Source organism: Asterias rubens, chromosome 2, assembly GCF_902459465.1.
Source record: "Asterias rubens chromosome 2, eAstRub1.3, whole genome shotgun sequence".
NCBI lineage: Eukaryota > Metazoa > Echinodermata > Asteroidea > Forcipulatida > Asteriidae > Asterias > Asterias rubens.
The window spans coordinates 1,210,266-1,233,445 of NC_047063.1; the positions used below are offsets into that span (position 1 = coordinate 1,210,266).

The 23,180-nt window shown below is 39.5% G+C and overlaps 1 protein-coding gene across 1 annotated transcript; it reads right to left on the reverse strand.

Moving 5' to 3' along the window:
* Positions 1–5,141: 5,141 nt before the first annotated feature.
* Positions 5,142–22,619, reverse strand: LOC117304121 (NACHT domain- and WD repeat-containing protein 1-like). The gene is made up of 18 exons (XM_033788624.1): positions 22,507–22,619; positions 21,713–21,915; positions 20,885–21,182; positions 19,534–20,619; positions 18,973–19,171; positions 18,226–18,429; positions 17,772–17,886; positions 16,867–17,019; positions 16,223–16,374; positions 15,553–15,779; positions 14,595–14,720; positions 13,952–14,160; positions 12,875–13,120; positions 12,428–12,617; positions 8,855–9,149; positions 7,475–8,093; positions 6,561–6,629; positions 5,142–5,703 (listed from the first exon to the last, which is right to left on the reverse strand). Exons 1-18 carry the CDS (start codon positions 22,616–22,618, stop codon positions 5,413–5,415), a joined length of 4,794 nt encoding a protein of 1,597 aa, XP_033644515.1. The 5' UTR covers position 22,619; the 3' UTR covers positions 5,142–5,412.
* Between the last annotated feature and the right edge of the window lie 561 nt (positions 22,620–23,180).

A 23,180-nucleotide genomic window follows, 5' to 3' on the forward strand; every position in this document is an offset into this window, starting at 1 on the left:
GTTAGAAAGATGTTTTAAAAGGAAAATACAATGATCCACACAAGTATGCCTCGAAATTGCGTGGTTTTCCTTTTTACTTTATGAACTAACACGGTCGTCCATTTATGGGAGTCAAAAATTTGACTCCCATAAATGGCCGACCGTTGTAGTCGACAAAGTATTAAAAAACACGCAATTTCGAAAGATACTTGTGTGGATCATTATATTCTACTTTTAAATTATCTATCAAACCATATGCATTTCATAACAAACGGTTTCAAACACTTTTCAAACACCAACTCGTCCGATCCAAGGCAACGTGTTCCTTTAAAGGGAAGGTACACGTTTGGTAATTACTCAAAACAAATATTACTTAAAAACTGACTTGGTAACAAGTATTGGAGAGCTGTTAATAGTATAAAACATTGTGAGAAACGGCTTCCTCTGAAGTAGCGTAGATTTTGAGAAAGAGGCAATTTCTCACTAAAATAGTAAAAGACTTCTAGCCAGAGAAGTCTTTTCCTATCTGAAAGTACACAAATTCGTCAAACAAGGGTATTTTTTCTCTCATCATTTTCTCGCTACTTCGATGACCAATTTAGCTCAAATTTTCACATGCTTGTTATTTTAGGATAACTTTCCGTACGACGCCACCACTTTTTCATTCACTCATTTTCACAAAAAGGGATAATTTTATCTCATTGATGTTAATTAGATACTATGTTATTTCATATCGAATGAAAAAGTGGTGGCACCATACGGAAACTTTTCCTTATTTTATGTTTATGTTGGGACACAACAAGTGAGAAGACTGGTCTTTGACAAGAATAGACTGTTTACATTCAATGGACTTGCACATGTGACTGTCATGTGACTGTCATGTGACTGACCTTCTTGACTGGGGATGCTGGGCCTGGGTACTTTCCAAGATATTTGGCAATCTTCCTCCATTTAGTGATCAAATAACCAAATAAATAATCTTTTAGTTCTTTTATAATCTACCTTAGACGGTAGTCCTCAATAATTATTATTTAATTCTTCATCATCGAAAACCTCCATGATCAGAAAAAGCGTTATTCCTCCCTGCATGCTTGTGCTCACGACGAAGAAATAACGGTTCCCTTAAACAGCGCCCCTTAAGGTTAAGTTAGACCGTGTCTGAAACGGCGACTTCGGCTTGAGCTACGGCTAGATCACCGCGTCTGCAAGTGATGAAGAATAGGCAGACGCGCGCGATCTAGTCGTATCTCTAGCCGAACTCACCGTTTCGGACACGGCCGGCCTTAGACTTGTTTAGTTAACGGTCCCTTTAAATAGCGCCCCCTATAGATAATGAACAGTTTTTATCAACCTTGTTCCTTTGGACAACTTCGTATCCATAAAGGCAGCGCGCATCGTCCCCCAACTATCAGCAAAGTATGCTGGGAAACAGGGGGAAGCGCAATGATAATCGTGAGAACGACAATGCGGGGTGCACGCAGCGTGAGCAAGGTTGTGTGATGACGTCATAATAATCTGGTGTAAGACTAAACCGTAAGAGGGCGCTATTTATGGGGACCGTTAATTAAACTAGACTACATTCACCGATGGAGGCGCTATTTATGGGGACCGTTAAATAATGAAACTGAACACTTCTGTCCAACGAGAGCGCTATTTATGGGGACCGTTAGATAATTAAACTATTAATTAGAGAGACAATTACTCGGGCCAAATGAGATCCCTTTGAATGATCCCGCCCCCTTTGACTCCCTTTGAATTGTTCTATGGTAAGAAATGCCGCTACTCAAGCTTTTCATTCAATTACAATGATGATTATAAAATATAACGGATAACCAGTCGGGTTTCCAGTAAATGGTTAATTAAATCATAGAGTAATGATTTATACCAATTAAATAAAGCAATTTTACATCACATTTCATGCCCACGACCTAACTGTAACTGAATGGGTGTTTTGCTTTTAACTATTCTTTTATAAAAATTATACGACTGACACTTGCATTCTCTCTGACAGAATTTCTGTAACTGTCTTTATTAATATTATTATTAGTCATAGACATAACAAGAACTTCCATTTGTTAAATTTTGAGGCAAATCGAAGAGAAACGGTTTTTCGGAGGATGAAAAACGTCAAGTAATACCGTGGAGGTAGTGTACATACCCCTTGATGTTTTTTCAAAAGTCGGCCAAAAAATGTAGTTTCCAAATCTCCTGAAATACAGAGGTGTTCTGGTGGAGTGCTAGGAACAGTACATTATTGGTATGAGCCGTCTATCTTAATCTTGGGAACTTGATTTTCGATACCTTCAAGGTGCCTCAAAATGAAGGTTGTGTGTGTTGTTGATTTGATGTCTAGTAGAGTTTTAAATTAAACTCAAACGGAATTAGGAGCAGTGGCCCAGCAGTGTGGGCTCCAGACTATGAACGCAACTGCACTGGGTTGTGGGCTGGGCTGTTTGAGTGTCTGACTTTGCAAGGAGTCTATGGATGATAAGTTTTCATAGACCTCAGTGAGGGTGCTCTTTAATTTTAGGCTTGTGACATCATAATGCAAAATATAATGGTAAATCGCAACGCCTGTTCTTTAATTAAAGGCACTGGACACTATCATCCTATTGTTAACAGTACATGTGTAATGCGTTGGATTAGCTTCCCTGTGTCGACCCTGCGGTGCTCATTTGGGTGCACCCCTGACAAAAGCTGATCGAACGATCACTCACCATCTCATGGTGAAGTCATCTGCACATCGTGCCAGCCCCGAGTGGCCTGCTCCACAAGCAGCACTTGGGGCTGACCAGGGTGAGCCCCTGGAATGACATCAAACAAAGCTATTTGAACATACTGGAGGCAGATCGGGGTCCACCCGGGGAAGCTAAATGAACACACCCTATAACTCAAAATAATTATTCGCACATAAATATAAAAACTTACTTGGCAACAATGGAAAGCTGTTGATAGTAACATTGTGAGAAACGGCTCCCTCTGATGTAATCAAGTTTTTGGAAAAGAAGTAATTTCTCACCGTAAAATATTTGAATTGAATTTGAGATCTCAGCTGAGGTCTTGAGTTCAATCATCTGAAAATACACAACTTGTGCGACAAGGGTGTTTTTTCTTACATTACTCTTTCGCAACTTCAGCAACCATGCTTAGTTCAAACTTTCACAGGTTTGTTATTTGATGCATATGTTGAGATACACCAAGTGAGAAGACTGGTCTTTGACAAATTACCAAATGTGTCCATCCCAGTGCCTTTAGTAATAGATTCGATAAATGTTTTTAGAAAATTGTACAGCAACGAAAAACCTTAATATAACTATTAGAATAAAAGTAATATCAACAAAAAGATTAAACACATGAACATCATAACAAATAATAATAAGCCCCTTTGGACGCCAAGTCAGGTGTAATAAAGAGCTATGAACTGTCTCAGTTTATTAATCTTAATAAAGCATTTTTGTCTATCTGTAATATTAAACGTCACATTTATAGTGTGTCACTTTTGTAAAAAATGTTAATGAATACATAAAAACGTCATGGAAAAATATACCTTTTAAAAGTACAAATGGAATGCAATATCAATATATAGCATCTGATAAGGAAAAAGGGTGAGCTTTTCAAAGTATTACTCCCTGAAAATTGCACATTATACTAAAGATGTGATCAAAGCTGAGACAATGTCGTACCTTGTGAATAAAAAAAGGTGTTGACAAAAATATATTAAATCCTACATAGAAATAACTGTAAGAAATCGTTATTAAAAACACATAGTTAAAGTAACGGCTTAGGTTTCCCCCAGTAGGGTTTTCCCTCCAATGTTTATAATAAAGGTTTCTACAAAACATCCTTTCTTCACAAGTATGTTCAAAGGTGTAAGTAAGGCACTTGTTGCAAGCTCTTTGGTTTCATTACTAAAATGATGTAATTTAAAAGCCGAAAATGACAAAAATATAATCAACATATCAGTCCAATCAAAAACATCATTAGATTGCAAACATCTTCACCAATTTCTCTAGAAATAAAGTCCCTGAACCAGTCTATAAAATGAATGATGGATACAAATTTACAGATTTTGAAATTTAGGTTTGCACCAAAAGTAGCCATAAGTACACTCTCTTTTAAAATGTTAAGTCAAGAATAATTAAACTATAGGAGAGATATGCACACCTAAAAAATAAAAATAATAATGTATTTTATTTACAATTATACAAAAATTCTATCTTATATCGTCAAATATTCAGAAAAGGGCTTATATCACAATAATTGAATGTTGTGTTTTACGAAGAGCCAAAAGCCCCAAATAATGCTGTAGTACGTTGCAACTGAAGAGTGTACATGTAGGTCAAATCTAAGCACAGTCTAAAATGTTTACAAATCCCAAATCAATCGTTTTGAAATACGTGGTTCTTCATAAAATGATGTCGATATGTTGGAGAACAAAGTTACTTGTGATAAATAATGCAAGAAATCTCACTAAAAATAAATAAGGTATAAAACCGTTAATAGACACACACTATTTCAAGCAAATTTATAAGTTAACAGTTAGTTGTCATTGAAAATAAGTAATAAAATTGAAATCATTAAGATATTATTAAAACAAAATTATTGCAGACATATGAGTATCAATATAAGAACAAAGGTTCTGTTAGAATTTAAAATTTCTCCACAATTCTATTGAAAAGATTTGGAAACGATTTTTGTATTATTTCAGATACAGAAATTTGATTGTCATTGTCTCCAAAATGTCCTCAGGTATCCACACTTAGACGAGAAGCCATTTTCATTGAGCTTCTAAAGCAGGTAGACAACACTGGTAATAGACCGATCCATAAAGACACTGCCCAATTACGTATTGACCAATCACAACCTATTACGGAATCAAAGTCCGACAATTTAAGGTCCGACATTCATGCGCGTATGCTTGGTGCATGCGGCAGAGTTGTGCAGAAAGGCATTGGAGAGGGTCACGTGTTCTTGCATGCTCACACGTGCGCTGTGGGTGGAGCCTAATGGACCAGTATCCACCATTTTTTGTGAACCAACATATCCTTGAAATAACAAATCTATGAAAAGTTACGCTTAATCCTAGTGGCATAACCAGCGGTAGTGTTCTGCACAGAAACCTTACCCCCCCCCCACCCACCCCTATAAAAAAAAATGCATAAATGAAAAGATCCATACATCAAAAATGAAAATGACTGGTTATGCAATTGCTCAATTGATTATCGGAGTCTTTAGAACATACCAACAAGCCCTATTTGTTTTCAATGTTTAAACCAACGAGTTAGAGCCTTGGGAGATCAAAACTAATTATTTTACTTATTTCTAAAACTTATAATCATTTCTCAAACCTATAATCATTTCTAAAAATCAATAGTCATTTCTCAAACCAATAGACATTGTTGGTTCCATCACAATATTGTGCACATCCCTCTCTCACACAATACTACATAACCTTGATATCTTGCGTTCCCCACTGTCACTCGATGTACTACTCCCATTCGTAACGACAGAAACCCATCCATGAAGCTTTCCATTCCCTGTATCTCCATTACCCAGCCCGCTGTCCTCCTCCATGGTCAGGCAATGGATGTTGAATGCCATCAGCTGTCCGATCTTGGTGCATGCGATGACCGTGTCCTTTTTGGTTCTGATCTTGGTCAGATTTGAGTAGGTGTAGAGGTTGGTGACAAGCCGGCCGTTATCTACTCTCCACAAATTCACTTCCTGCACAACAAAACAAAAAGCAAGAAATATAGATCATCAAAATGTTGTTACAGTAATCTGAATGCGTTCTTATGTGAATATTGGGTGTATATAATGAGTGCATTTTCGCAGATTAAAAAATCGCAAGGTAAAATCTGGGCAATTCCATTTCCAAGTTGACTGAAATGGAATAGCCACATTTCACCGAGACGTAATCTGTGACAATAATTTCAAACAGAATGCATTCAGTATTCATGTCTCACAAATACATCCTTGTCATTTGAAATGTTTACACTAACACAAAACACTTAAAGAATTCTATGATCTAAAACAACGTGGACGACTCTTTGTCTGAGATCTTTGCCTCGTTAGGGGAATTACTATTTTAGAACTGACGCTAATTTAGATTGAAACAATAATCCACTTGTAAAACTTGCCACATCCATACATGATGGCCAGATACTTGGATGAGATTTGATGAAGGTGACCATTCCCAGACCCTTCAAAATGTTACAATTCAAGAGGTTTACAGACTATGTGCATCACCAGAAATACAAACCAACATATGTGGACTATTTCTTTCTCTGTCTTTAGTGACTGCTATACTTCTTTCAAGACAATTTGAGGGGAAAATCCTTAGTAATCACATGCCTGCATATAACTAGACCTTTGGATCTTCGTACCAACTCGACTTGAGAGACAACTGGTCTCCAGACAAGTCCTTTTATCTTCAAGTACGTGCTAATCCTCCAATCAGATTCGCAGAATGGAGTGGTGATAAAAACCTATAATACGGCTAATATCACTACCTGTGTCTTGTGTGTTCTATGGTTACGCGCCAAGTTTGTTGAAGATAAATACGCTATAAAATCACTCACCCTATCATTGGCTCCAGTTACAAGGAATCGATTATTCTCGGTGAAACACATGCAGTTTACCACACCAGGCTGTACAATAACAAAAAACAGAAGTAAATACATCAAGGCTTTTTGGTGCTAAATCTACAAGAAGGACCTCGTCGTTTCTACACAGATCAGATGTGCTTTGTCTGAATTGCTTAAGGCCAAGTTACACTGCAGCGATAACGAAAGCGTTCACAACGCAAAGAGAACGCATTCTATTGGTTGAATTGCTCCGCGAAGAATACGGACACGCTCGTTCAACCAATGGAATGCGTTCTCTTTGCGTCGTTATCGTTCTCGTTAACCTGCAGTGGGACCGGGCCTTTACTCTGGCAAACTCCAAGGAAATAGTTACTACTGCTTAGGAGAGTAGGCTTATAGCGATGTGTTAGTAGTAGACCGTCCTTGCACAGCATACATTTACTATTAGGATCGAGGCCCACATCGAGACATACAACCTCACCAGTGTCTCCTCAAAGCTTTAATTTTCAGAATGTTCTGGAGCTTCTGAAGTAGGTCCTAATTGCTTTGTTTTGCTTTAGTTGAGAAAGTCACTTGTCACAATCATACATTGACTAAAAGTAAAAAGCAGTGGGACTTTTTTTATAGAGTTGTGGAATGTCTCACAGTGAATAATGACTAAGGAACCCTGGCCGCAAACTACCGCCAATAATCGGCCATGGTATGCTGGAATATCGGACTTGATGCCAAATACAGTGAAAGACAATCCTTGTTGAAAAACAAAAGGACAAAGGTCTGGATTCAATAACATGGGGTAGTAGTGGGGTTTAATGTTACATGGTATTTTGTTTTCTGTGAATCAGCTTAGAAATGTGAAAAGGACTTTCAAAAAGTTTATAGAAAACCTTTAATTTAAAAGTTTTTATCACCTTTTCAATCTGATATAGTGGTTCCATTGTTTTCAAATGCCATACAATCACATATGGATCATCGTACGCTGATGCCAATAAAGTACCATCATCACTCAATGCCACGTTGGTAACCCCTGAACTCTGTTCCAACAATGACCCCAGGTCAGATACATCACCAGAATCAGGCGACCAAAGTTTTAAATGTAGCTCCCCGCAAGACGTCCCAAAGAGAAGAATATTCTGTGGTGTCAGGACTGCGCAGGTCACGTCCCCGGCTGTATTGGTGTTATACACAAATACTTTCTTACACTGCTTAATATCCCACACATGGATCATATTGTAAAACGTCAAGCAGACCATGTAGTGATCATCTGGTCGGATCCAGATACGACACACACCGGAGTCGTGGCCAGTGAATTTATGGTGGACTTTTCCTGTCTGGATCTTCCACATGATGACGGTTGAATCCTGACTGCCGGTGAAAGCAAACTGGTTGCTATGGCTGACCTCTATGCAGGTGACTTCATTACTGTGGTCCTGAAGGATGAACTTGTCAAGTCCCGTTGTGGCGTCCCACACATGGATTTTGTTAAGTGAGGACTTGGCAAAGGGATCAATGCCTTTGAATATCACATATCTGCCATGAAGAAAGAACAATGAATATTTGTCATGACATTGATAATCAGCTCTATATTTCATCTCATCCATTGTCAGGCATGATACTTCAAGGAGGCATCAAAGGCGATTGCCCTATGCCCCCTGGTTATTGCCTTGGTGCCCTTAAAATGCTCAGTACAATTTCCTCATAGGGTGCCCTATACCAAGGAGAAACTGCCTTGGTGCCTTTGCCCTTTCAAGAACGGAGCATCATTACCACAGAGTACTATTTAGCATGTCATGGCTGAGCTGTCTACTGCAACAAATTGTTCACCTTTTTAAAAATAATTTTCCAATGAAGAAAAACAATTATATATTAAAGCCTGGATGATCAGAACTCAAGTTCTTTTACAGTAAGCGAAACAAATGCACAGAAAATGTGCTTAAAATCAGTGTATTTCACAGTTTTGCAAGAAATTGTTGCTTATGCTCATGTGTACTTCACACTACAATGCATTCTTTGCTTAAAGAATTTCTTCCAGAATTTCAGTGCATACATGTATGTAGGTTCAACATAAGCATATAATGGTGACTGTAAGCGAAGTAATTTGTGGTAATTAGAACCACGCAACTAGGCCCATTCTATGTTGTGTGGGTCATGTAGAAAGTAAAATAAGCTGTTGCAAACTGTCTACCAACCAAAAGGACCTGTGGTATGCAAAAAATAGTTTATGACTTGACGTTTCGACCTTCGCAGAGTCTTTCTCATTGAAAGAATAAAGCGATGGATTTGAATCAAACCTTTGGTCAGTGGTGACCGCTAGCGTCCCGCTCCGATCCCCAAACGTCATTCTCCTCTGCTCCAAGTACTTAGGTGAGATATCCCAGAGTTTAATGTACGGTGAATGCAATGACGCTGATACTACAAGTTGATTGGCTAATGCAAGGTGTGACACAATGGCTTGTTGACCTTCAAGGGTTTGAACCTTCTGACCTGAGGTCGTATCCCATACTGCCATGATGTCATCACGGGCCCCAGAGACCAGGTAGTGGTTGTCATGGGTGATGGCTACACAGTCTATGACCCCATCGTGACCTTTATTGTAAAGAATTAAAGAGAACTAGTGAGTATTTCATCAAAAACCAATAACAAATGGTCAAAGATACAATCAGCATGCAGTCTTTTACAAAACAAAATCTGAGACGGTATCGTGCTGCCTATGTGTACCCCGAGAGTAGGTGCTTGATGTTATAACCTTAACCCTTGTTATAAAGAGCACTGTTACAGAAGATTCTTCTTATAAAAGTACATTCTGAAGTCCGAATCTGTTTCTTTGTTTTGCTGTCTTCTCGTAACAACAGTTCTGTAATAAAGAGGTAATTTCGCTGTTCCCAGCCAGCAAACTTGTCGACGGTACATGATCTAATAATGTACAATAATCTAATTATTTTAATGCAAACATGATACGTAAGTGCAAAGGGGTTTTCTACATCAAACTCAGTCAAAACCATGGATTTGGGATGGGAAGGATTTTGGAGGAATTGGGATTCAACCACTTCAAGTCAGATAACATGTGTATCAGTCAACACTTCTAAAAAACCTTGAGTCACCCTCATTTTTTTGCAATCAGGTGAACTGCTGACTTTAACATCCAGCTTGACATTCTATTGTGTAGCCTGCACAGGCATGTGCCTGAAACTTTGGGCCCTAATTGTCACAGGCACGTTTACCATGGAATTCAAGCTTGTAATGTCCCTTTTTCGGGAGCTATTGTTTTATCTCCCATTCCAGTTTTATCTCCAAATCCAGACACTTGTCCTTTTGTTTTACAAATACCGGTGCTATTATAAGGACCCTTGTGGTCTTTCCTTTTGTCAAGTATTCCATTGTGACAACAATATTTTTTAAGGAAATTTATTTGTCAGGGTACTCCAAAAAGTTCAGACAAAATAATACTGCGCAGAGGCATGGAATTTGTTTGTTTGTAATACCGACCAGAAGTGGTTAGGGATAACGAAATGGTTTTCTTGCACCATGCATTTTGTTCTCTTCATTAGCAGCGCTATATCTAAACATGCTCTAAAATGCAGGGGGTTTCTTGGGGTTGCTACAAAATGTTCTTCATGCAAATTTTAAGTTTTTAGTTTTTTTAAGGGTAAGCTATGCACTTGTAACACAACACAAAATGGACTACGGAGCTACTATACCAGTACATTACACAATGGGCAAGTAAAATCACTATCTATACTTTAATGTCTAAATAAATAAAAAACTTTCACAGTTGACACAGATTCAAAATATGATAAAATTACCAATTCAGACTGTCACTGAGTAGACTTGGGTACAGTTTTTACAGGAGAAAATTTGCAGTGATCATGAGAAAAAAAGGTTGACAAGTATTGGTCCTCACACAGACCACACCCAAGACCTTGATTGTTGGTTTGCCAAGCAGCATGACCTTATTTTTGTATGTGCTTACGCCTTTGATTTGGTATTTTTTGTGAGTCAGGTGAATGTTTTCTTATTTTTTAATATGTCTGTCATTTGAAGATCACAACACAGCCATGTGTGGCTGAGTTGCAAATTTGATTTATCAGACTTCTTGTACTGTATATGAGGGCACAAGGGCAATTGCCTCCATGGCCCCCTGGTTAATGCCTTTCTGCCTGCGAGTGTTTTCAAATGACCCATAAAACTGCCAAAGCGAGAATAATTTTGGTGGAAAATGTCCTCTCCATGTTCAAATTGGGGATGAGACTCTACTACACTTTAAGGACTAGGCCTGGTAAGCATCCAAGTATTAAGCATGGAAGACTTGGGTTACACGCAGACTACTTCTAAAGTATACTTGGGAAAACCAGCAAATCTACAGTATTTTTTACCACATAAGGGCGTGTGTGTGAGCAGAAATTTTATGATGCAAATCAAGTAAAACTAACTGGGTTTTTGTCGTTGTTGTTATTAAAAATTATTTTATTTTAGTTACGGAAAACAACATGCAGCATTGCAGTCAAAATAGGATCAAACTTGTAACGGACGCAATAATGAACCCTTTCTTCGTAATATGCGCCATGGTGAATCTGCGCCAGGCACCGTGGTGCTCTGTTTATTTCAAACTTACAACTTGATAAATGCACTTGATGCACAGTGTGAGAAGGCATGAAGTTCTGTATTGTGTTAATGTATATTTTCAAAATAAACCACACACCATGCCGCAAGGCGCAGGTTCAACATTACTGTGAAAGGGTCTATTGTGATGCAACAAAATTTGCCACTGAAAGCGCCCTCATGTGGTCAAAAATGCAGTCATCAAAAATACAATAGGATCATGCCTAATGAATCATGCATTCTGAAAACCTGCAAACATTACCGTGATTACAAACTGTAATCCACTTCATCTTCAGACTGAAATACAAAGCAATGTTAAGAACAAGACATCAATTAAAACTGGTTCGGAATACCAGGGAAAAAAGTCAGAATTCTCATACACAAATAGAAAGTACTTCAAAGCAACTTTGAGATTTTGAGGCTTTATATAAAATGTTTAGAGGTAAGTTTGGTTGAAAAAGCAAATTGAATTTATGACGTCATTCCTTTGCCTCCACAAAGTATAAAGCAATCAGCGTATAAACACGAATAACCATTCTCTTTGAAGGCAGTTTTGCCAAAAATGAGCAGCTCAAACTCTGCCAACCATCGCAAAAGCTGAACTAGTCCAATTAAATTGTCTGCTAATATGCAAGTTGGACAAACTGAGGCACTGGGTATGAAATTCTGATTGTTTATTTTGATGACACAAGTTTCCCAGTGAAATGTCTAGAAATAATATAAAATAGTTTGAATTGTTTCAGAAATGTCAACAGACCAACATTGGAAATCGTTAATTCAGGACCAAGCATTGACTACAACCTTTTGGGTTGAATTGAAGTAGGTCAAATCTTGGGTCGCTTGTGGCCGCTATGGGGATTATTTGATACAAGTGGCTTGTGTCTGCTGTGGTCTGTAACAGGTTCAGTGATATTATATTACATGATATTATATTATATAGAGGGATAATACTAAAGCAGGCCTGGAATTTCATCTTAAGACAACAATCCAATTTTCATTTTGCAAAGGACTCTTAATAATAATAATAATAATAATAATAAGCATTTATATAGCGCCATCTATCTAGAAAACTAATCCGAGGCGCTGGAGAGGAAAAGAAACCAAAACAAAAAAGTTTATACAAAGAAAAGGATCCATTGGAAAATATTAAAGTCTATGGGGAACGTTTGTAGGGGCACCAAGGCCAGAGCCCAGGGCAAGAGGCCATCGCTGCCATGTAATTCCAGGCATGGAGTAAGGGCTACTAGATGGTTTAGTACACGTACCTCCAAGGGAATGAAGCAGGTTACCAGACTTGAGATCCCATACATATAGTATACTGACTGTACCAGCTACAACCAAAGTTTCATCTGGGCTAATGCATGCTGAATGTATTGCCTGCTCATTGGCTGATGTCAATACATGCAGTGTTTGAGAGGTAGACTCATCCCCAGCTGGTTGTAGTTTAGTGAGAACCTGATGAAAGAAAGAGATGATTCATTGGACCCATTGTATATGACGTAAAAACAAGCATAAACAGCGCTGAGGTTAATGAAGTCTATTATTGGTCGAGAGTTGGCAAAGTGCATGTCTGTTTCCATGACCTCAACAATACCAGCCAATGACACACAGCCCATAATGTACTGGGCGCTGACGACCCACTCCCAGTTCACTTAAAGGGGGACTATCCACATACATCTTCCCTTGAGGCCTACAGGTTTTTCTTCACTTACCACTTTCCCATCCACTGAAGTAGAAACAATGACTTTATCAGACGTGATGTCAACGTGGGTGATGGACCCGTCGTGGCTTGTGATGTCACAGATCATGTGATTATCCACAAGTGACCACACCTTCACGGTGTGGTCATCTGCACCACTCACAGCATACTTATCCTCCTTGCTTATGCATATGCATGAGATGTATTCCGTGTGACCTTGAAATGTGTGTACCTTGTTACCAGTGATGATACTGTAGACCTGATGAACAATACATAAATGATAAAACAAGTTTGGTGTTACCCTGTGATTTGTGGTAAGCAGATATCTAAAACACTAGACCATTGAGCTTGACCTATGATTGTCACAGGGGAGCAAGCCTGTGCTCGTGGCATATGCATACTTCACATCAAAGCAATGCATCACTGGCTTTCATCTAGCGAAGAAATTTGCATTTACACTGTGAAGTGGAGAATAGTGACATCATTGACTTGCCCTGCCACAATCTCAGAGGTAGAATGCTGATGAAATAATTAAGTTTTAAATGTGAAGCTAATTACGCAGCACTGGAAAATCAGCACTTAGTTTGAACGTTTGACGTCACACTTCAAGGCTCATGAATTACCCCAGAGATTGGCCTTGATGCTACGTCAAGATCTTGACGGTCACGTGGTATGGATGTTCCCCTGATCTCACATTTATTTTGCATACAAATTCTACACACACACGTATGTACTGTAAAACATGTTTATTGTATCCAATCATACCACTGCTTCTGTAAAACCAATACCTTCCTTTCTCCTTGCGGACACTCTTCTCCTTCTAACTTTCCAGTGAGGGCACCCTAATCCCAGGCCTGTATGCTTCACTTTTGAAAGGGCAAGGGCACCAAGGCATTTTCTTTTTGTAAAAGGGCACCCTGTGATGAATTTGTAAATATCTACTGGAGCATTACCAGGGCACCAAGGCAATGACCAGGGGGCATGGAGGCAATCACTTTCGTTTGAAGTATCATACCTGTAATGCAACTCAGTGAGGTCTACTCCACGGAAGGGAAGCCAAGACTTTGGGCCCTTGTCACAAGATACTCACCTTTAACTCATTCTGCGCAGCGGATACAATCCTCGTTGAGTCTTGAGTAATAACCACATTGGCATAGCGCTCATACCCAGAATGATTCTCATCAATAAGGAGTACTGAGTCACCACTTGAGATGCTCCATACTTGAAGGTAGTTTTGATCAGAACCGGCAACCACCCATTGATTATCGGCTGAGATGGCCACACAAGACATTGCTCCTCCTTTGGGTAAAGTGAGACGTTCGAACATCAGTAAAAGCATTACTAAGATTACTTACTTATAGAGCGCATTTCAGTTCTGGGAGAACCCTCATTGCGCTGAACAAACAATATATAATAACAAAGTACAAGTGTAATCTACAAACTAACTTGACAGTGTCTGCTTTGGATGCATTGTGTATGATTTTCTAAACATTTTGAGAGACCTACTTTTCTTTCTGTACACTTTCTGTGTACAAAAGTGAAGGAATATTATCTTTTCCTCTTTTTTTCTTGCCTGGTTTTCTCTTTTCCTCTTCTTTCATGGATAGTTACTCACATGCCCGTGTGTTGAGCAAAGACAAATTTACTTAAGCAGGATTCGAACCAGTGACCTATGGATCAATATGGTGACTCTCTACCTACTGATCTATGAAGCCATTCATAATTTTGTTTACCTTTTTGTCCCTTTAGGACATGTATGTTTTCATCATCACCCAGCTCCCATAGTCTCACAGAACCATTGGTGGACACTGATGCCAGCATGGTGCATGCCTCATTCACAGCTAGCTTCAAAATGTTACCTGATCGTACAGACAAATATAAAGTACTGAATAATTATGCGTGTCAATGTTACGAGACAAAGTTTACCCCAATATTTCTGGCATGGTTGGCTGAAGATTGTACCACATCATCTGCCTTGTAAACCCTTACAAGGTGCTTCATAAATGGTCTAAGAAATAAAAAACTAATACTGCATACCTGTGTTTAAATTAATAAGGGCTTTAAGATGTATTGGGTGAGTTAAAGCGCTGCTTCAGAAACACAAATTGTTATTTTGATTATTAATGCAAAGTGTTCAAGATCTGTCATCTACAATAATTGGGTTCGTTTTTCAGATGAGGATCAAGAGGAATTCCACAATGACTTGATAACAAATTGTGGTTTAGTTACTGAATCACAATTTTTTGATTTGTGCAATTCATAAACATAAACGTTAAACCAATGTTTGTATGAGAGAGATTCCCTATTGCCAGCTTGGTGTTTATATCCCCTTGAGGGAGATTGCCGAGTTCCTTTGACGGGAAGATCATCTAAACAAACAAACAAGCCACCGCGGCATTTCATCAAGCTTCCTAGACAGTGCATTGCCCCATAATACACCCACTCGGGACATCAGGATTATATTCTGTGACAATACCAATGTGAATCCAATGGTAAACTGAGACGCTTGCCACAATCGACATGACAGTAATTTTTTTCGGCTCTGAGCGTGTGCGCACATGCTCAGTATTGCGCGCAAAGGTCTGAGCATGGCACTACTGGCGAGAACTGTGGAAAAGGACTGTCCAAAATTCTCCCAGTATTATTATCAGAAATAGTTATCGCTGATGTCAAGAGCTGTATGGTCTTTACCCGTATGACCAATGAGGGTTGTCCTGAGTGGTCCTCCTGGCATGTAGAAACAGCTCCGTGTAGGAATGAGTAAAGTGTCTCTCATTTGACTGCAGCAGGCCTCGGCTCCCTTCAGGATGTTCCCAATGCATTGTGGGTACTGAATTGCCAGGTCAGGCAGACGGCCCAGGATCTCCACAGCCAGGGGCTGACTATTATCCTTGAAGTCTAGGGTGGACTTTGCAAGTCTAAAATGATAAAAGAAACGTTTATAATAGATCCTAGGGTTATAAGTCAGTCTTGTATTCGAGTTCTCAATCCCAAGTCTGGGTCATCAGTGTCAATGAGTCTAACTTTAAAATCCACATCATTTAGGTTGATTCCGAGTCCAATTCACCAGTCAATTGAGTTTGAAAATACTATGAACCCCAAAACCTGATAGATATAAACATCAAGGTTTAAGAACCAATGGAGTGGGCTTTACTTCTCATCAGTTGTCACTAAATTAAAAAGCTTCTAAAACAAAAGTATTAATTATTGTTATATGTAATTTTATTTATAAAAAAGAAATTCCCTAAACGAAGACTATCAGGAGTCCGATTCACAATTTGTATGATTCAAATTCTGTGACTCGATTGGACTGATGAGTAATACAACACTGGTAACCACCTCTGTTCCATTTCTTTAATACCTGATGGTATCTTGCAGCAGTTTGAGTTCAGTGTGTAGACTCTTTCCAAGGATAGTCTCCTTCTCCAGCACCCAGTTTAGTTCCTCAATCAGGTGTTGAGCGGACAGAGCGGAGACTACTGCATCCAAGAAGCTGAAGTCACCAAATGTTTGCTGAGAAAAAACATACACACCAAAAGTTTTAAACCATGCTAGGAAACACCTCTGTCTGAATGGATCGATCCATTAAGCCCCGCCCATTATAGCAACTGTCAATCAACAACAACCACATGACTTGAAGCAACACACATTGAAGCAAGCCGTGGCTCACACACACAAATGCGTGTCACAGCAATACTTACAGCAGTAGAGTTTACATTATTGAGTAATAAGATGTTAACACAATTTGAACAGAGAAAACTTTACAAGAGTGGGATTTCAACCTGAGACCACGACTTCAGATAAGTCCTGTGGCAACGACCGTGACGGTTTTTAATGACTCTATTTTGTTTTTGTTTTTAATTTAAAGAGAAATGGTCCACAGCTGTAGACGAAAGGATCACTTAACAATGATAAAAATAAACAAAAAAACACCAAAGGAGTAACGAGGCCAGCCAAGTTGACAACAAATACAAAATTTGCCTATTAAATAAAGACGACTCTTACATGGACAAGATCCTGAGTGTTGTGGGCATGCAGTAGATGATATGGTAGCTCACTGAGTTTGCGATAGTTATATGCTTTGTGACGTTTGAGAGGCTGAGAGGAGACTAGCCGGTCTGCTTTTAAGATCTGATTCCTCTGTGTTAGATGAAGTGTCTGTGGACAAAGAAAAACAAATTATATTGACCCCTTGCACTGATGTCACACTTGGCTTTTGTCTGTCCATCATCTGCCAGATGGGTGTCAAGATATTGTGAGAATTGTGAACGCACATATGTTGCCTACAATGCATACTACACATTGTAACACACAGGGAAATGGACTCTCACAATGGCACAACCAAGATTCATTGTAGTGTTTGTTTACATAGGAGTAAATTAAGTCAGCAACAGAAACGGAGTGTGAACAATAACATTGTAACAAACATGGCATTAATAGAAACTTTTATTATAATTTCTTTTATTCCCCCTTTCCCAACCCACTGAAACCAAGTATTAAACAGATTATCATATTAGTGCCATGTACTATGAATGTGTAATGCCATGCATCAAGCTGTAACTTACAACTTTTATGACATTGTAAACACAAACTCTAGAACTGACAGTCAGAGGGCATACAAAAGTTCACAGTTCGTTCACAGTTGAACTATCACTAAGATAGTTCCATGGTCACATGATTTGTTAGAACCAATACAAACGAGTTATAAATGGAGCATATTTAATCAACTAATACACAGCCTGAAAATTGCGGGATTTAATCAGCCCACTTGGCTAGGGTTAACCATGTATGTAACGCAATGGAACTCGCATATTCGATTGCATCCCCAAACAATTTGTTGGCTCCTCACTTGCCCACCCACCAATAGTCTACATGTTTGCATTTTACCAAAAAACTTGGGTAGGGCTTACCTTTTTCTTTCCCTCACTCCATGTGCCATTAAAGAACTCTGCAAGTACTTGGTGTCTTTTCTGCTTCTCCGCCGGATCACACAGATATCGATCTATTGCAGCTTCTGTAAACTGCCTGTAATGAGAACAACGGAAAGAAAAGAAGAAACTGTTTGTCAAACCCAATCAAAGACAACCATGTAATAATTCTCTTTCGAAAGAGTGTTGGCTCTGAGTAGAGCTGGTTTGGTCTCAATGCTGCAAACAGCGTGCTCTGCTTGTATTCAGGAGAAAGGAAATACCCCTGGGTGAAGAAAAGCAATTATAGTAAAGTAGCTTGCTCAAGGACACAAGTGTCACGACCCGGGACCCGAACCCACACTTCGATGACTTCACCACCAGAACTTGAATTTGATGCTCTAAACTACTCGGCCATGGACACCCAAATAAATGATATGAAGATGTGATTACTTACCTATGGTACAGTACCATGACTGTCTTGCCATCCGTCTGTCTCTCCACTAAGTACTCCTCCAGTTCGTACTTGAGTCTTGTCCACATCAGGGGAGGTATTCGTACAATCTCATCATTAGGGGGTGACCAATACTGGTAGATATCATCTAAGACTTCATCATCAATTGAAAGAATATCCTGCAGCTCTGAGTGACTCAATCCATTCCTTCATGATGCGGTAAAAGACAGATTCTTGTTGAAGGAGATAACTGTGGTTTTCTTGGCACTCAAGATGCAGTTATTATTTTAGCGCTTTACAAAGGGTGTCCCAAAGTGCTGGTTATTTTTATGACAGATATGCAGAGCTATGCTTGAATTATGAGACCCATTGGATGACATAGCAACTTGTAATGGTTTACACAATCTGCTGCTAACCATGACAGAAACACAAGGGTAAACCACTTCTCTTATTGAAACCAAGGAACCTACAAAAATGCCTTGCACTGGGACACATAGGCCTGAAGATATTGAAGAAATCTGTTCTTTAGATAGGGGAAGAAAAACACAACTTGGGGAACCCACACAACCAGGTATGGGCTGAAACCAAATCCATGCAAAGCTTCAGTCGAATATCAGAATCGCACCAGGCTCCATGAGGATGAAAGGAATGGCAGAAATGTGCTCAGAACTAAATAAACAACTAACATTTAGTCTGCTGCCACCTAGCATTCTAAAGTCTCCCATTCTATGCAAGAATACTTCTACATACCTCGCTGCTGTTATGTACCCAAGAGCATGAGATACAACCTTGGTGCCAAATTCCACTTCCAGACGGGCAAAGAGCTTCCAGATAGAAGCCCTGACGGTAGTTGCCAATGCTTCCTCATTGACTATGGTGTAAGACTGCCATCGTCGTGCCTCATCAAAAGCCAGTCTGAGGAAGAGAGGCTGTCGACAATGCTGGAAAGCTAAAACAATAACAGTATTTTCAAATAGGGTTATCACACACAATGCAAGAAAGTTGAAAATAAGCAACGCTCTGTTTTTTTCATTGAGCATTAACTCAATGTTACAAATTAGAGCGGCAAAAAACCCTTATATGGGATTTGAGGCATTGCATTGTGAGGTATCAATATATATTTGGTTTGCGGTAACACCATGTGTGTATCTACTTGCAATGCCAGGTAGATTTTGTTCTTCTGAGAACTTGTCTTGCTTTATATTCTACTACCATCGGGTAGATTTTTGGACTTCTCTGTTCTGAAAAGAATTGTTTTGCTTTTTAACTACTACCTAGGCAAACAAGCGTTTCTGAAAGAATATTTCTTACCTTTCTTCACAACTTCATTCTGGCTCTCCGTCACTCTTCTGTGAATCCCCTGCATCCAGGTTCTAAAGATCTCTACCCCTGTGCTCTCTGGGAGTGGGTTAACCTCCAAGAACTGTCCATCTGACCCTAACAGTTGCTTCAAGTTATCCAAGATATCGTACAAAGTTGGCAGAGTTGACAGAAGAATTTGCACGTTCGGCAAGTGTGTCTTTGGCAACCACTTGCACTTATGTGCCCCATGAAGACTCTCCAGTTGGTCCAGTGAGTCTAGGACTATCAAGAGAGGGCGCTCTTTGCCAGCACCTGATGAGACGTTTTGAAGTAAGGAATAAAAAAAGACCGACATCTCTTGGAAGTTTTCCTGGATGTTGTTGGTTGGCGGGGGTATGTCATAGACAGTGCAGATCTGAAGGCAGATGCTCTTTAAGACCTGCAGTATGGAGGAACTCAATGAGGAGGTTCCAAGAAAGCGAAGGATTACCACCGTTGAGGCAGAGAGACGATGTCGAGCCGTCTTAGCAACCATGGCCAAGATTGAGGTCTTCCCACTGCCTGATGGACCCTGAAGAATAAGAGCACAGCTTGGTGAACCATCCTTAAGAGAAGAGAAGATCCCATCCAGAATATCCTTACAACCGCAGAAATGCTTACACTTTGTACAGCAGAACTCAGCGTGGTGAGTGACTTCCTTGAACAGTGAGTCATCGCTCAGATTCCCTTGAGTGGATGTTTGCTCTTTTGCTCTCAACACAAGCCTCTTAACATCCTCAATGAAGGCCCTTGTGAACTGCCTGACATAGTTCTTGTGTTCCTTGACATTAAGGCTAACCCCATCTGGACTCCAAGGGATGTTGTAATGATGAATGTTATTCTGGCTGAGTTTTGAAGGCATGTCCACATTCTTGAGCTTCTCCAGAAGCATTCTAGCCTCCTCGTCTAAATCTCCCGTCTCCGTCACGTCACAGTAGCGATTGGCGTTGGTGTCTGACAGGGAGTTATACAGGTCTTTGATTGTCCGCATGAATCCAACGCAATGATCATCTGGTGTTTGAACATCAAGAGCAGCTCGCAATTCTTGTTCAGTAACTAAACAAAACCAAAGAATTTATGTTAGATTGATTGTTTAATCCCAGATTCCAGATAATTTTTTACATAGACTAGATACAGACCCTTCTAACTGGGAGTCTTTCTTGGATGTTAAATGGCATTTGGCTTTGCCTCTTTAAATGGAACGTTCCATTTTTTAAGTCAAACAAATTTCGGTCAATTTCTTCAAGCGCATAATATACATTCTCACAATTGCACTCATAAACACTAATGTACACTAAACTACAACTCTGAAAATTCATACCTGACATGAAAAACTTGTGGCGTACATCATCAATGATGTCCCCCGCCCCAGCAGCAAGTGTAGCGGCCCTCCTCAATATACTGGGCAACTCCTTCTCAACACTCTTCCATGAGGCGCTATTCTCTGCAGTGATTGGCTGCAAGGCATAAATGGGCGGGTCAGAGTTCTCATCCAGGAGATACCATTTTGCCAGAAGGGTGGATTCAGTCTCTGTGGTGTGTTTTATGAGTGTCTGATAATCAGCTCCATCTATGCTGGCAGGTGTGGGTCTCCAACCGTAACGTTGGCCTAAAATAAACTGGAGTCGTAAAACAAATGTTTTTACAGACAAACACAAACATAAAAAGTACCTAGATCTATGCAAATTGAAAGCAACAGTAAAGAAAGTGAAGGTACATACTACATATTACACAGGTGTCCAGGTTGAATGTGATAAAGAAACAATCAGGATTATTTTGTCAACAGCCTAATTGACACATTGTATACATGTATTAATACCTCACATTTTTATAAGCAAATTTTGAACACTTTTCAAAATTCTTGCTCAAAAACCTCTTGCTGTCCCAGAGACAACTGGGCCGCTCGTCAGGTAGTCTGTGCAAAAAGCGCTGATTATGTGACATTGATGCTGAGGAACCTGTACTTGCTACCAGTAAAATTCAACTTAAGGTGTCTTAAAACCCTATTACCATCGGTGCACTTTCTTGGCTGCCTGGCTCTTTCAACAAAATACCACAGGAGACTGTGGAGACCAAGTCCACAGTACACAAGTCTTTGGGTGTCCACACAGCCTAGAGAGTATGAAATTCCAGGTCTGCGGCAACTTACCATGAAGTTAGGTCCCAAGGATAACTTCATGCAGTTCTGAATCTCCCTGATGCAGAGTTTGGTTGTCATGTGATAGGCACTTGCTTCATCTCGTACTCCCCATCTCATGTCAACCACTTGGAACTCCAAGTCATGTAAGATACACCATTCATGAAGGGTGGAGTACGCCCGATCAAGTAAAGAGTTTCTCTCTGCTACAGTGTCTTCAAATAGTCAGGAAAAGTGAGAACAATTTACAAGCAGCCAATGTTTTTTTATTCAACCCAATTTAAATTTACCCAGTCAGTTTCCCTTGATATTTGAAATTAAATAAATAGTTGTATCCCCTTAAGGCGATCCTTGTGCTACCACTTCCCAGGTTATATCATAGACTTGGGTGTGATTCCTGGCTATGAGAGTCAAGTATTCGGCATATAAGAGGCAAGTCTGAAATTCCAACATACAATGACAAGTTTTGGGCCTATTCATATTGAGACATTCCATAATTTCCTGAAAGCGAACAAAAAATCCTGATGAATTTTATGAGAAGATTAATTGTTCAATGTTTCATTGTGACAATGCTATCCTCAAAGTGAGTTTAGACGTTCCAAAACTAATACTGTCCCAGAAAAAAGCAGGATCAAGATTTTTGAAAGTTTTTTTTTACACAAACGGCACAGAGGTTTGATGTTAACCTAAAATTCGGCCCTGGGCACAAGTTAAATACAGCTCCGCAAACTAAGCAAGAACCGGTTAACAGTTTCTGCTAAGCAAGATTTTTCTGTGCGTTGCAAGTTTTTTGTATAGCTACCTACCTCCAAAAGTTGAGCTCACAAAAATGCGAACAACTTTAGATGGAATGGGTGGGACTTTCTCTATATCCCCAGAAAGTACAGCCATTTTGATTTCCTCATTATCCACTGTCATGATGCTCTGTTATGTCTATCTACATGTATCTAGAAAAACAAAAAACATTTTTGTAAATTGTTTGATATTCTGATTCTGACCAAACAGATACGATGGTGCTACCGGTAATACAGCAAATTGTGAACGTTTAAATTGCAGTTAGTAACAATACTGTAGAAGTTAGTTGCGGTGATCATAACTACCATCCTCTATGACCAGTGGGAGGATGGAGGGTTATGATCATCGCAATCCCTGGCTATCTTTACAACACAGTTTCCATGGTTAGCTATGGCCTACACCACAGTAGCCCCTCCGCCCCATCATCAGTGCCAATATTCCAAATAAGCTGGACTCCAGGGAGTCCAGCGTATTATTGTCACTATTGATGGGGCTATTCACCACAGTTATGTGTACTTAATATTAAATTATTCTGGTCTAACTCTGACTCTTAGAACCTGTTTTTATGAACGTCATTTTCACATCTGTCTTTAACTTTTAACTACAAAATGTGATTGATGAGGCTAATTCAGTCATCGAACATCAAACATGTCTGTCATGATATTTATAATTACTCCATGTTGAG

Bases quoted from the DNA above. Each gene is read 5' to 3' on its own strand.
- LOC117304121 (XM_033788624.1), bottom strand. From the start codon at position 22,618: ATGACAGTGGATAATGAGGAAATCAAAATGGCTGTACTTTCTGGGGAT. The intron at 14,161-14,594 runs GTAAACAAAATT...CTTTACCCAAAG, and splicing joins TGTCCTAAAGGGACAAAAAG to GAGGAGCAATGTCTTGTGTG. The intron at 8,094-8,854 runs GTTTGATTCAAA...TCTTCATGGCAG, and splicing joins GCGGTCACCACTGACCAAAG to ATATGTGATATTCAAAGGCA.